This window comes from Eschrichtius robustus, chromosome 18, assembly GCF_028021215.1.
Source record: "Eschrichtius robustus isolate mEscRob2 chromosome 18, mEscRob2.pri, whole genome shotgun sequence".
NCBI classification, from domain to species: domain Eukaryota; kingdom Metazoa; phylum Chordata; class Mammalia; order Artiodactyla; family Eschrichtiidae; genus Eschrichtius; species Eschrichtius robustus.
The window spans coordinates 24,485,803-24,501,780 of NC_090841.1; the positions used below are offsets into that span (position 1 = coordinate 24,485,803).

At 40.1% G+C, this 15,978-nt stretch overlaps 1 protein-coding gene and 1 long non-coding RNA gene across 4 annotated transcripts in view; one reads left to right on the plus strand and one right to left on the minus strand.

The window, feature by feature from the left end:
• The window catches only part of EPSTI1 (epithelial stromal interaction 1), a 102,444-nt gene that overhangs the window by 45,579 nt on the left and 40,887 nt on the right, over positions 1–15,978 (plus strand). For both annotated transcript variants that reach the window (XM_068526487.1, XM_068526488.1), the window contains exon 7: positions 9,541–9,634. In XM_068526487.1, coding sequence (XP_068382588.1) covers positions 9,541–9,634 — 94 coding nt within the window. The remainder of the gene's footprint in view (positions 1–9,540; positions 9,635–15,978) is intronic.
• Positions 1–15,978, minus strand: part of LOC137751810 (uncharacterized) — an 80,607-nt gene that overhangs the window by 16,636 nt on the left and 47,993 nt on the right. The window lies entirely within an intron of this gene.

Here is a 15,978-nt window from a genome sequence, read left to right on the forward strand (position 1 = left end):
AATGTGGGGAAGTTTTCTTCATTTCCGCCATTGGAACCACGCATCTCTTTAATTTCCATTTGAATGATAGTGTGATTAGTACCTAGGAGGCACACCTTCATCTGTTTTAGTTTCCTAGAGCTGAGGATCGAGGCAGGTCTGCTGAATATGCACACTTAGGTTCCAAGTTTGTCTTCTAATATGCTCACTAAACTTCTAATGCCCTTCGTGGGAGCTTCCAAAAGACACTTAAGGGCTAAACTGATCCCTTATCCATATGGTAGACTTAAATCCAACCTCACATTTTATAATCCCAGTAAGGTGAACTGAAAGTCATCCTATTCATAACTTTCTATCTTATGCTAATGAAGTGAACTTACAGGTACAAAAATCCTCTATTTTGTTCAGAATGAGACTGAACAGTTTACGAGAAATCTGAGAGAATCCCTGCCTACTGAATGTTAAATCATGTTGATGGTTAAAATTTCTACTCACTATCAATTTTTCCTGCAGATGTCCTAGTGAATGTTAACTCATTTTCATTCCCACTGCCACCACCTTCATATAGGTATTTCTCACATGCCACTTGCATTATGGCTTCTTTCTCCTTGTCATCCCCTGAGTTACTGGAATGGCTTTCTTACTCTCTTTGCCAACAGTCTCTTTTCTCGATTGTCTTACATGTTTGTCAGATTTCATTTTCTACAGCACAGCTTTTGTCATGTCACTATCCTATTCCAAAAGCCTTGATTATTTCCCATTGCTTACGAAATAAATTCCAAATTCTCTAACCGCACGATGGGGGAATTGTGAGCCACCTTAGTAAGAAGACATCAGAAAGGACTTGATTGGGTTTGGGCCTCTGTCGGGTTGATTTCGGGAGAGGGTTTGAGGAAGCAGGGTTTTGTTCTGGGTCGGCTGTTAATCAGGAAGCAGGGGTAATAGTGATTAGGTATCAGGTATCTTTTTTTTTTTTTAACTTTTTTTTATATTGGAGTACAGTTGATTAACAATGTTGTGTTAGTTTCAGATGTACAGCAAAGTAGGTATCAGGTATCTTAATCTTATTTAAAACAAGGGAAGATCAGAGTGAGACTAATACTGTAATTGATAAATAAGCAATAGTCACTCCTATTAGCCAAAATGTTGGGGTGTTTGGTCACTTTTGTGGTTTAGACAAGGTTCATGTATTTTTCTTTGTTCAGACATATCATGGAGTGGCCTTTTGTTTCATGATTCATCACCATCATAAAGTGACCTCCTCTGATATTGATATTGTGTGAAATCACTTTCAGTAGGAGAACACCAAGGCTTAGCTGTGAACGCCAGGGCAGCTCCTGGATGTCAGGAACAGTTTCTGTCTTTTTCAGGATGTAGTTAATAATTGGTTAAAGATAAAAGTTGACTGGTGCCTTATTTACACAATAGTTTCACTTAAGTATCTCATCATTGGAACCTGGTACCATCAGTGCTCCCCTCTTGGGAGGGTAGATCTAGGATCAGACTGCCTGCCTGGTCTCAAACTTTAACCTCTCTCCTAACATTGAGCCTAGGTTTCCTCATATATAGCATGGGGTGGGGCTAATATTTGCTAACTCAAAGATTAATCAATATAACCCATGTAAGAAATCTAGCATAGTGCTTGGAGGGAGAAGGTAGAGTATAAAGGAACTCCAAACAAGGATAGCAGAGGAAGAAGAGAGAGGGACCAGCTGACTCTGGCCTTTATCTCCAAGGGTAGAGCCTAAGAACTTTTGGACACACGAGAAGACCCTGGGGCCCGGAAATTGCTCCTGGTAAATGTACTATACCTGGGGGAATATGTGCCCCCCCCACCCCTGGCCCCCGCCATCCTGGAGACAAGCTACCTGCACAGCCAGCCAACTTTATCACTTCTGTGTGAGTTCTAAGATCTTTACTGAAAAAAACTGCCACAAAGTAAACTCTGGTCAAACAAATAAGGAATCCAAGAAAGAGGAAGATGTAAGATATCAGAACAATTATGAATAAAGAAGACAATGACATTTATAGCCAAATATATGATTAGCTTTTTTTCTTTTTTATTATTAAGAATCAACATGATGAAATTAAACTCATGGAGGATTTCAGTGCTATGGAAGAGGCACAAGGGAGAGAGGAGGATAGGAAGTAAAACAATTATTTTTTTTGCACGAGTGAATGCTAGTGAATTCCAGATATTGATAGAAAAAAATAAGTAATTATGTGTTTATTATATGTTTAATTGTATTGTATGTACAAATAGGATATATAACAAAAACATAAGAAGAAAAAAATCAAATGAAAAATTGATAATTACAACAAAAGGCAGAAAAGAGGGTGGAAGTTTTATAAGCAACAAGACAGCAATCACAAAAAAGGTATATAGGCTAAATTTCCTTATTTAAAAAAAAGTTCCTGGATTGCAAAAAAAAAAAAAAAAAAAGCAAAAATCTAGCTATATGCTACTCTAAGAGATATCTATAAAACAGAAGAGTTGGAAACAAAGGCATGGAACATATATCCATAAATGCTAATAAAAGAAGGCAGATGTAGCAATATTAATATGAGACAAAATTGAATTCAAGATGAAAAGCATTCAACAGGATAAAGAATATTTTATGCACATAAAATATGTAATCCTGAAGATAATGTGAACTGTAAATATCAATATAGATTTGAAATATATGAAATAAAAACTGCTGAAGTCTGTAATATAGATTATGGATTTGTCAAATTTTCCTTTTGTTCTCCGTAGAAATTAATAGGTATCATGTGAACCAAAAAACTTCATAAGGAATAGAGGATATGAATAACAATGACTTGGCATGATAACATAGACATAGTTACAAAGTGTTGTACCTAGTTTATGAAAATACCTATTCTTTACAAATATGACTTAACTACCATTGGCCATGACTAAGGCCTCAAAGACTCTCAGTAAGTTCTAAAAATACCCCCAAATCCTATAAAGCCACTATTCCTAAGAAAAATGTAATAAAATTAGAAATTAAGCAATAAGAAATTTTAAAGTCTATCCACTTAAAAATTTTTTTCTAATTACCTTTCTAAAGGACTGTTAGGTTACCGTCTGTCACCACACTAGACTTATTGCAGTGATCATTTCATAATGTATAAAAATATCAGGTCACTATGTTTTATACCTGAAACGAATATATTTTGTGTTAATTATTATTCAGTTAAAAAATAAAAATATTAAAGATTCAGGTTCCCTGGGAGGATGGGGGGAGACTATTAGGATAAAAAATTTTGAAACCAAAACTGAAATTACAAATTACTTTGGGATAAGAGAATATAAATTTCAAAGTATTCCACATTAAAGTCCATGGGATGTGACTACAAAATTATTTAGAAGATGCAGAAGTTTAAAAGCTTTTAGAAAAAATGGAAATAAAATAACTAAGCATTTTACTAAGATAAGATTATAGCCATAAAATAAACACAAATAGAAGGGAGGAATAAATAAAGGGGAAAAAGTGATGAAGTTGAATAGAAAAATTTATCATCACTAAATTAAACCAAAAACTAGGTTTTTTTGAAAATTCTGGTAAAATAGATAAACTTTTGACCTGTCTGAGTAAGGAATAAGGAAGAACTCCAAGGATAAGAAAGGAAGTATAACCAAAATTCGAGAAGAGAAATACTGTGTCCTACTTCTGTTAATTTTTTTAACCCAGATTTCCTAATTTATTTCGTAGGAAAATATATGCTATTAGACTTGAACCCAGAATAGAATAAAAACTCAAAATGGAAGGGAAAATGTAGTTTGATCTCACCTAAAAAAGACAGTAGGCCCAGTTGGTTTGAAAACAGAAGAAGGTAACTTTCTCAGTAAAGTCTGGAACAGGATAAGAAGGGCATTTGCTATTTATCACTGATACTGATTTTTAGATAGAAAATTAGAGTTTCTATTTGTAACAAAGAAAGAATTTAAATATTGGAAAGGAAGAGATAAGTGCCTCTGATTGCTCACCTAAAACCTCTCAAGGACATCAACTAAAAAATTATTAGAACTAATACAAGTAGTTTGACTATCATGAATGAATCTAAAATCAATATGCAAACACTTCTGTCTTTGCACCATCAGACACACCATCAAAAGCTCATTATAAAATATAATTGAAAGAAAAATTTCATTTACAATAATCATCCACACTGTAAAACAGATGAGTATAAGTCTAATACACCGATATATAAAATAAAATACCTAAAATAAAATGAAAATATTAAATGTAGATCATCTATTTACTATAGAAGGGAAAAAAATCAACATTGTAAAGATAATTCCACTCTTATTCATATATAAATTAAACAGGACCTTTTGTGAAATTTGATAAAACATTTTTAAAGAGAAAATATTAAAAAAAAATAGACAAACCTGAAAAACTGAAGGAACAGGGAGAAGCTTGTACCAGGTATCATATACAACATAGGTATGGTAGTAATAACAAACTGTTATTGGCATTGTAATAAATAAATTTAGTGAATGGGAGAGAGTCTACAAATAGACCCATGGATATATGGGAATTTAGTATTTAGGACTTTAGCTATTAATAAAAGTATTTGTTCAATCAGTGTCCAAAGGACAGATAATTTGACAAATTGTAATAACTCAGCACAATTAGAATGTAATGAAGAATGCTTTTATAATTTTGTGGTAAAACTCCTTTCTACGCTATATACACAACTTGGGAGCCATAAGAAAAAAAATACAGATTTGACTACAGAAAAAAACCTATGATAGATGACGTAATGAACTACGTTACAAGTAAGTGACAGTCTAGGAGAAACTATTTGCCTCAAAAATAATTGGCAAAGGCTTAATTTCACAAAGAAGCCTTGAAAATTAATAAGAAAAAGGCGACTCTAGAAAAACTGGCAAAGGGCTTGAAATAAATAGTTAAAAGAGAAGAAGTATAAATAAATGAAATATTCAGCTTCACTAATCAGAGAAACACAAATAATTTTTTTATTTATTACACTGGTAAAAATATAAATGTATTGATAATATCTCACATTAGGAAATGTGCTTTCATTTATTCAACAATTTGTACCTGGTATGTGTCAAGCACTATACTAGGTTAGTATATACTAGGTTAGTAAGTTCTTGGTATGTACTGTGAATATCACTGAGTCGTGCTCCCGTTGCCCTCCCTCTATCTAGGCTCACTTCACTTCACTCATTTATATCACCATCTGCACCCTGCAGTCGTTGGCATTTGTGTGTCAGCTGACAGGAGGTGAGAGAAGGAAAAACTGCCCCATTCACTCCCAGCAAGATAAAAAGAACCAGGGAGAGATTTGTCACTGGTATTTTTTCAGTGAGGGTACCTTTTAAATTATGACTATTTAGCTTTAAAATCGGTAGTTTAACATTTTTATTAGTATGTTCTTTTTTTTTTTTTGATGTGGACTATTTTTTAAAAAAATCTTTATTGAATTTGTTAAAATATTGCTTCTGTTTTATGTTTTGGTTTTTTTGGCTGCAAGGCATGTGGGATCTTAGCTCCCCGACTAGGGATCGAACGCACACCCCCTGCATTGGAAGGCAAAGTCTTAACCACTGGACTGCCAGGGAAGTCTCTATTAGCGTGTTCTTATGTGTCTTGTCATGGTGCAAAGTTGGCGGTTACCTGGTGGGTAACCAGGTAGAGGAAGGTGCGTAGCACCTTGTAGCCCTGGGGTGTGATTAGTGGCAGGAGCCTGATTCACAAGCTCCTACAGATCTAAGTGAATGTTTTAAGCGTATTCTTTTTTAAAATCCTTGCTGTTTATCTATTTTATATATGGTATGGTGCATCTGTTAATCCCATACTCCCAATTTGTCCCTCTCCCCCCTTCCCCTTTGGTAACCAAAAGTTTGTTTTCCATGTAAGCTGATTCTTCCATGAACGTTAGAAACCCTAGTTGTCTTCTCTAACTATTTTTTTAAAAAGCCTTATAGGAAAAAAAAAAAAAAGCCTTATAGGAATTATCTTTGCATTTCTGTCATATTTAAATGAGCCAGCAGACACACATTTCACTCTCTGTGGCCTTTCCTGTATATATATATATTTTTTTTTAAAACTGCAGGTGATTTTTAAAAAAAATTTTTTTAATTTTTATTTATTTATGGCTGTGTTGGGTCTTCGTTTCTGTGCGAGGGCTTTCTCTAGTTGCGGCGAGCGGGGGCCACTCTTCATCGCGGTGCGCGGGCCTCTCACTGTCGCGGCCTCTCTTGTTGCAGAGCACAGGCTCCAGACGCGCAGGCTCAGTAGTTGTGGCTCACGGGCCTAGTCGCTCCGCGGCATGTGGGATCTTCCCAGACCAGGGCTCGAACCCGTGTCTCCTGCATTGGCAGGCAGATTCTCAACCACTGCACCGCCAGGGAAGCCCTCCCGTATATTTTATCCTTTCAAAAAGGCCAAAAACTTTTTGATTGATGAATCTCCATAAACATTAATATTCCATCATATTGCAATATAAGCAGCCATATCCCTTTCCTTTCCTGACTTTCTCACCCTCAGTTTCTCCTTCCAAACCCCTACCTGTCCTCAAACTACTGGGATAAATGAGTATACGTTTTTATACTCTGGGCCTAGGCAGCTCCTAGACCTGATACCAAGACAGCTTAAGGATGGGTGGGTTCCTTCCCTTTCCCACATTCTCCTCCCCTGACTAAGGTTCTGAAATAACTAAGATGCCTAGCTTAATCCTTGAGAATTCTATTCTTCTACTCTTCCTCAGCTCTTCTTGGCCTCTTCTTATGTACTGCTTGTGGAACTGATGACCTAAACTGAGAGATAATTCTCTTGTATATATAAATTTATGTTGTATTACTAGGGTTGGCTAATTGCTGTGATCAACAGACCTCAAAATAAATAGTTGCTTGAGCATTATTATTATTTTTTTCTCATGTAAGACATGGGTGAACAGGTTTGAGAGGAGACTCCCTCCACTCAGATATTCAGGCACCAAAAATTGTTAGCAGTGCTGCCACCTTCGATACACAAACGACTTCCAACTTTGTGCTGGGGTTTGCCTCTATTCCAGACAGCCAGAAGGAGGAGGAAAATGTATGGAGGTGCATGCGGAGGAAACTTATTATGAGTTCATCCTGGAAGTGGTGTGTATCACTTCCTTCCTCATTCCATTGGTCAAAACTCAACCACATGGCCAGCCTTAGCAGCAAGGGAGGCTAGGAAATGTAGTCGGGTTGTATGACTAGAAGAGGAGAACTTCCATTTTGTTGGATATTTAGCAGTCTCTGCTACAGTGGAATAATGTCCAGGTGATGCTACCCTGAAGAGACATTTTAGGATAAGCCAGAGGCATCACCCTAAGAACAAGTGTCATAAGTTGGAGAGGAGTTAAGTAAATCTTCAAAAGCAGTCTGTTATTGGTGCTCCATCCTCAGTTGTTCTATGGAGAATAAAGGAAGGGATCCTGTATTTGTGCCTGGGTCAAAGTGATAAAGTGGGAGAGGATCACCCCCCCTCAATAGGTGGCAGAGTCACAGTGGTGACAAAGAAAGAACCCCAATGAAAAGGTGACTCAGTGCTAGAGTCCAGGGTTGTTAGCTTTGTTGGATTTCCCCTCCAGTAGATGTTCCTCCTTTTGCCCCTCAAGGAGGTTCATATATTTTCTTTTTATTAAATACGACCATAATTACCTACAGGGATTCCAATCCAGTTCAGCCAATGTGTGGAATTTACAGTATTGGTAGTAGAAAAATGCCATTTAGCCTGGTAACTTGGAACTTGTCTTGCTTGTATAGTTAATCACGTGGGAGTTATCCACCATTCTTCACAGGCCCCTACTTGTATGCCTCTGACAGTCCGGTGGCCCTGTCATTATGATTTGATCTTGTGGCATGAGTGGGGCAGTGATCGTTGGCACAAAGGCCGTGCCTGGTGGTTAGCAACCCAGCCAGCTTAGTGCTTGGCATTGGCAGGTAAGAAGCAACTGTTGGAACACAATGCAGGGCTGCCAGCCTACTTGGTCTGAAGCTCCTTATTTGCTTATTATCATGGCACTTCTTTTTCACTGCTTTCTCCCGTGGTCTGCTCTCAGCTAAGGATATTCAGAAATCTCAACCAAACTTCTGGCAATACTCTTCTTTTTGCACTTTTGACTGATGGCTTCATAAAGCCCCAGACAGTGGGGCAGCTTCCAGCCTCTGCGACTTCATTAGTCTCCTTGTCTATTCTGGGCAAGATAAGCAATCCTAGACAAATGGAAAGCCTGCTTGTCCCAGCTGCTGAAGCCTTGTGTTTCTCAGGGTCATGTTTGTCGCTTAACTTTCAGCTCTTCCTTTCCCAGCTCAAGCTTCTGACCTTGTTCAAATGCCATGTTCTACCTAAGTAATTATTTGAAGTGATGTTGGCATCTCTGTTTAACTTCTAATTCCTTTTTTGATTCCCCCCCTCACTGGACACCATTTATTTTTACCAGACCATTTGTGTCTCCTTTGATGCCCATGCCCTAAATGCTTGATAAATCGGATCTTAGCATCAGCCTAAAGTATTAGGGGGAAGCAGAGGGATGAGAAGGAAGGAAGCAGAAGGGGAGAAGGCTGCAAGGGTCTGGTGCAGTATAAGTCTGGCCTTGCTGAGCTATTTGATTGTGAATATGGAGTAAGGGGATCAAAATCCCACAAGTCACATGGGGAAAGGACAAAGGAACAGAAATTCATCGCTGGTAAGCAGAATGGGGCAGTTGTTACAGTAAGGACTGGGAAACAATTCCAATATTCATGCTTGACATACATGAGGGGAGGAACTGGGATGATGGTGTGGATTTTTAAGGAAAAAGCAACTTATTAAAACAGAGGATTCATCTAGGTCCATCTTTCACAGTCTCTCAGAGCTAAAAAGAGATGCCAGAACTACAGACCAGAACTGGCAGCACTTCTTGCCTTCCGTGGAAGGTACAAATCAAGTATAAAGGTGTGTGTTTGTGTGTGTGTGTGTGTGTGTGTGTGTGTGTGTGTGTGTGTGTGTGTAGGGAGAGGGTCCGTTTCTGCTTTCAGAATTCCAAAGGGGTCCATGACTCATAAATGGTGAAGAGTTATGGATTAGAAGCTCTGTGTATCATGAGAGTAGTCAAAGCACGAGGGCAGTGAGATGACTAGGAGAGAGACCCCTGGAGGGTGAAGGGCCTAATATGACACCAGTGTGGAGTGAGGTGTTGTAGGGGAGGGATATTCCACAGCCCTACAGTGAAGTCTGAGTGTCACGCTTTAAATGGTCAGATAGGAAATTAGGGCCCCATACTGTGGAATCTGAGAGGACATTTATCTCCATGTCAAAGTACACGAATAATGAAATCATAGGTTCATATTCCACAAACCTAGTTTTACATTTTTCAAACTATGAATGCAGTCTTGCAATAGCATTTTGTTTTGATTTTCTACTCTACCGTGTCCACAAACTCACCTTTTGTTCTACCTAGGACACTTTTAGTCATCCCCCAATAAAAGTCTAGGCTAGTACCCAAAGGCACAATAAATAATGATAGTTCTACTTTTACGAAGGCACTAACACCTATTTGGGTTGCTGCTAGCAAAACTGCTGAGTTCTTGAGAAGACTCGACACAGAGTCGCCACACAGAGGTACCTGTCCAGTGGCTGTTAGTGACCCACAATCTTCAGCTTCGGTAAGTGGAACGTCATGCAGGGTGCCATCTGGCACTTTTTAAAGTGGACGAAGATTAAGGCCAGAGAGTGACCTGTACAGCATAGAATTTTGGAACTAAAGGCAGATGATCTGAGCTGAAACTTTGACCTCAACTATTGTCTCAGCTGTAAAACAATGCTCGTACTTGTTGCCAACATTATGGACTGAGCATCAGCCTCTGAAAAACCTTTGATCTCACCCAGTCATCTGTCCATCTATCCATCCCTCAAATTTTTATGTTTATATAAGGTCTACCAAGCACATACAATTTCTGCCTGGAAGGACCTTAGTCAAGTGAAGGAGCGAACCAGGTATAAAGCAGAGTGGTGAGTGTAGAGCATGTTAGCAGTTGGAAAGCTGAAGCTTAAAAGATGAGTCAGAAGAGAGTCATTCCAGGTGTCAGAAATTAGAAGCAAGAATTAAGGTATAATGGGAAGAAAAAGCATGGCTGTGTTAGGGATGAGTTTTGTGTAGCCACAGTCTAGAAGGGCCAGCTAGAAGGCTGGAGAAGAAATCAGGAGCCATGAGGAGAGTTTCTCATTTGTGGCAGTCTGGGTGGGATGGTTCATTGTGTGGGCTGTCTTGGGTAGTGCAGGATTTGTAGCGTCCCTGACCCCGGGTACAAGAGGCTATCAGCAACTCCCGGACATGGAGGTTCCAGAGATGCCCCACACAGGAAGCTCATGGTGCTTCTGGTAGAACACCGCTGCAGACATGTATATGCCACATTGGAAAACTTGAACCTCATTCTGTCAGTACTGAAGGTACTGAAAAGTTTTAAACAGGAAAGCCTCAAGGTCAGATTTGCATTTTAGCTGGATCACTGGTAACCAGGTGAAGGATGGGTCTGAAGTAATAGAGAGGTCTCTGAGGCTTCTATATTAGCCTCGGCAAGCAATGATGAAGACTTGAAGTAAGGTGGTGGGTGAGAGGATGGAGATGAGAGTGCAGGTCAGAGAACCACTTAGGAGGTGAACAAGGCAGGGCTTGGTGACTGACTGACCAACTGGGGGCAAGGAAGTAGTGTCATTAAGGATGACCATCGGAAAGGGTTGTAGTTGAAAGAAAAGATTGGTTTAAGTTTTAAAAAGTCTCAGCTTTTCAGGGTTTGGGCAGGTAAATGAGAGGTTGTTAGAGACATCTGATCTTCCTCTCCACCCAGCCCCTTTTCTCTTTAGTGACCACATCTTAAAATGTCAGGGAGACATTAGGACACTCCTTGGGAAAAAGTCATTCTCCTCTTACCTACAAACCTCTAAATGCTTCTTCTTTTTTCCGTGCTTCTAAGGCAGTGTTCCAAAGTCCAGATTTACCAGTGTGGGCTCCACAAGTCACATCAAATCCATCATCCCTCTCCCCTCATTGCAGGGCACTGGAGGAAGGAGTTGAGAAGCTGTAGGTAGTCGAATTAAACCCCGTGTAGAGACACTCCACGGCATCTGTCTGGATAGCCTTTTCACGATGGGGGAGGGGAGGGAAAACAGGAGTTGGCTAGCTTTACCACCTGGGTGTTTGGCTGGTCTTGATTTCTGGTTGAGGGCTTCTTGAATTCTGTGGTTGAAACACCTGTGTGCTTGCTGTATTGATTTTGGCTCGTTTCTTCAATTTAACAAGATCGTCCTGGAATTTTAATATTGTCTTCCAAGGCATTAGTAATCTCTCCCAGAGCTGCATTTTCTGTGGATTGATTACTGCCTTAGTCATAAGATCCTCAGAGCTATTAATAGGAACTATGGAGCAGTACTGGCTCCTTACCAACAACATTCAATAGCTGCTCCCATTCTGACACCAAACTATTAGTAACTTGTGGGTGTTCAATATATTTAACTGACTGTTTACCCATATTGTGTTCTTCTCATACTGTCTAATCCATATGCATAGAAGTCCTCAGAGAATGCACTGCAGAACCATTTTTTAATGCTTTAGGAAAATCAAATATGTACATTACACTTCTGCGAAGTTAAAAGAAGACACCTGCAGTTTGCCTTAACTGTGGTCAATGCACAGACGGTGAACACTGCATGGTATCCATGTAGGCGGGGCGTGAGGAGCCGCACTGTCTCAAGATTTTTTAAACACAATTTAAATTTTGCTATATAATGCAACTTTCCTGAGAAAATTGTTCTTCTCACACTTATTTAAATGTGGGGCTGCCATGGCAGATGGGAATTTAATAAATGCCATATGACGATGTCAGTGAAAAAGACAAGAAGAAAATTCCTGTGGGTGTCACACAAGAGAACTTCAGACAAGAAGAACTTACAGTGTCCACTCACACATGGATGGATGTAGTTCTCTGTACTGGGGGTGGGTGTGGAAGCAGAAGTACCAGCATCATCATACCCTCCCCAGTCCCGATCACTGAATGTTTCCAGTTGTACCATTAATGTACAACCCGTCTCTGGTTTGCTTCCCCCTGCGTCTTCTACAGGGACTAGTAATTTAAAAAAAACCTCATCCTGTTGTTCCACTGCCCAGTGGCTCCCTATATCTTCAAGGATCAAGTCAAAATGCCTTAGCTTAAGCACAAAGCCCTCTCTGCCCTCTGTCCTCCTGTGCCTCCATTCTCCCCTACCCCCCACAACTCGCCTCTCTGCGGTCCTGCGGTCTAGGTCTCTGCTGCTCCAAGTGTGCTCCAGAGACCAGCAGTATAAGCATCACCTGGGAGCTCCGGACCTGAATCAGAGCCTGCATTTTAACACGGTCCACAGGTGATTTGTGTGCACCTTAATGTTTGAGGAGCACTGCTCTCTAATTCCCGCCTTTCTGGCCATATCCTCTCACTTCCACTCCTCTGAACACTCAGTGCAGTTTGCTTTAATTTTTTACCCATGTGTCACATGACCTTTAAAAAGTCAACACTGAAAGGCATACGTCCCTTGCATCCCTTCAATCCTACCTGCATTTCAATTCTTTAAACTCCTTGTATTACTTTTCCATTGCTGCTGTAATGATTTTTTGCCAATTTAGCGGCTTAAAACAACACAAATGTATTCTCTCGTAGTTCTGGAGGTCAGAAGTCAGACATGAGGATGAAGGGACTGAAGTCAGGGTGTCAGTAGGGCTGGTTCCTTCTGGAGGCTCGAGGGGAAATCGGTTCCTTGCCTCTTCCAGCGTCTCTTGGCTGCCACCATTCTTTGGCTCCTTGGCACGTGGGTCACTTTAATCTTGACTTTTCATGCTCACCTCACCTTCTCTCCACACTTTGACCTTCTCGCCTTCCTCTTATAATGACCATTGTGATTATATTGGTTCCACCTGGATCACACAGGCCCATATCCCGGTCTCCAGATCCTCAATTTCTGCAAAGTCCCTTTTGCCATATAAAGTATAACATTGACAACTTCCAGGGATTAGGACGTGGACATCTTTGGGGGGCCATTATTCATCCCGCCACATTCCCTTAGCTGTGTCTTTTGTTATTTGGCTCTGAATATCTGTTAACGTGTATATTGCTATCTCTTGATTAATCAATGTTAGATCTTATTAATTTCTTTCCCCCATTCTCCCAATATAATCATTCAGTATTTCAGGCTTTCCTTTATTATGACTCTGAAAATATTTTCTCACTGCCAAGCCAGTTATACTCTACATTTTTTTCCTTTCAAAACGTTGAAAAAATTTCATTTTATTTTTGCATTTTCTTAGTTTCCTTTGAACATTTGATGGCCTTCCTTTAGCTTTCGTGACTGTTCTACAAAGTGCCTCTTGATGAAAATTTCCACACAATTTTCCACTTTGTGCCTGTCAGATAACTTGTCAATTTCGGGTTTCTTTCCCTTCTGGAAATATCCCTCCTCTCCTCCTCCTCCCTCCTGACTTAACCTGTGCTGGTTGTTCTTTAAGCCTCCTACACAGCTGTGGTTCTGGGACTGTCCTTTCATGGAATGATTCCCAACCTCATCTGCACATTGGAATCACCTGGGGGGCTTTAAAGTTCCCTGATGCCTGGATCGCACCCCCTGAGCTCCTGCTGTATTGTGGCCTGGGCTTGAGGCTTTTAAAGCTCCCCAGGTAATTCTACTCTGCAGCCAAGGATGAGAATCACTGCTGTAACATCATCTGGGGAGTTGCTTTTGTTGCTTTCCTGTGTTGGGTTCCCTGATTTCTGTTTCTCTATTTTTAAAATTTATTTCTTTGTTTTGGTGGAGCATATTATTTAGTAGCTTGCCAAGAGAAGATGTATGTTCAAGCCCTTGCATGTCTGAAACTGTCTTTATTCAGCCCTCACACTTAGCTTGCAATTTTCTGTTAAGTATTCCAAATTGCAAATAATTTTCCTTTAGCATTTTGAAGGCATTGCTCTTCTAACTTTGAGTTATTTGTTCCTGAGAAATCCAAGGCCATCTGAATTTTAGTTCTTATATGAGGTCTTTTCTGTGCTTCCCCTGGAAATAATTTAATACCTCCTTTTTTCTGATAGTCTGTAATTTCATATTGTGCCTTAGTGGGAGGGTCATTTTTATTCATTTTAAGTCTGGAAACTTATCTCTAGTTTTAGATGATTTTCTTGTGCTATTTCTTTGATTTATTTCCCTTCATTTTCTCTTTATGGGATTCTTACTATTCAAATCTTAGGCCTCCTTGATTTATCTTCTTCTTTTTTGTAAACATTTTTTCTCCTCTAATTTACCTTTGACTACATTTTTCCCCTTCCTTCCTGGCATATTGAGCTAGAAAAAAACCCAGTCCTTTCTCTCCTGAGTGTCTCCTTTACTCCTGCTCCACTGACACACACACAACACTTCTGAGGCCAGGTGTGTGTGGTGTTTTCCCCACCAAGCAGTCCTGCAACACCAGCTGGGTGTCCTACCATTCAACTCAGTTCTGACACTCTCTGCCTGGTGATAGCGTCAGATTCCACAGGGTAAGGACTCAGTCCCACAAGACTGCTCCCCACTTAAGATGCCAGTCACAAGTGGTAGGTCCCCAGGGTACCCACAACTTCTGTCCAACTTGGCCACAAATCACAAGTTCCCACAACCTGCACCTGGGGTTTACTTAATTTACTAGAGCCACTCACAGAACTCATACTACTATATACTTACTTATGTTTACCAGTTTATTAAAGGGTGGATACAGATGAACAGCCAGATGAAGAGATACATAGGGTGAAGTCAGGGAGGGTCCCGAGTGCAGGAGCTTCTGTCCCTGTGGAGTTGGGGTGTGGTCACCCTCCTGGTATATGGATATGTTCACCTACCTGACAGTTCCCGGAACCTCCATGCCTCTGGGACTTTTATGGAGGCTTCCTCATGTAGGCATGATCAATTATTAATTCCATTTCCAGCTCCTTTTTCCTCTCTGGAGGATGGGGGTTTGAGACTGAAAATTACAAACTTCTAATCATGGCTCCGTCTCTCTGGTGACCAGCCCCCATGCAGGAGTCACCCAGGAGCCCACATGGAGTTGCCTCAGTAGAACAAAAGATGCTCGTTATGCTCTAACCGCTTAGGAAATTATGAGGATTTTAAGGAGCCCTGAGTCAGGGATGGGGTCAAAGACGAAATATTAGAACAAGAGATGCTCCTAAAGCTCTCACCATTTAGGAAATTACAAAGGTTTTAGGAGCTTTATGCCAGGAACTTGGGGCAGATATATGTATATATATATATATACACACACACACACATATATATGATACTATATACAAAATGTATATAAAAATATAAAATATACATAATTTTTTTGTTATCTCACACATTTTATTGACCTTATCTTCTAAATATTTTACTGGTTTGTCTTTTTGTGGGGAAAGAGGAGATATTTTTAATTTCTAAGAGCTCCTCTTTTCTTTGCTGCTTTTAAAAAATAACAACCTGTTCTTGTTTCAAGGATAAAATCACCCTCTACGTCTTAGAGGAAACAGTACAGGGAGCAGTAGAAAACTTCAAAGAAGGGGGCCCAGAGGCTCACTGCTTAGTATGTAGGAGTTTACACAATCCTTTCATTCTTGCCCTGGGATATGACCACAGCTGCCTTCTGTACTAGGCCTGTCTGGTTTAGTTGATCCAGAGGATACACTTTCGATTTCCTCTCAAGGCTGGGAGAATTAGCACCTGAATTTTCAGGGTGGAAGCAGACATAGGCACCATCCTTTCATCCAACTGTCTTACCCAGTAGCTGGTGCATCAATTTCTGGGGCCCTCACATTGTTCTGTGGAAAAAGCTGGCTTCTTGTGAGTCCTCTGTCCCCACCCAGCAAGTCTTTAGGTTTGCTCTTTCCTCTCCTAGCCACTTACCATTTCTTCATCTACTTTGTCTTCATAGATTTTTGTCTGGGAATACAGATTTCTCTTGGGTTTTGAAGCAGGGTTTGTGTTT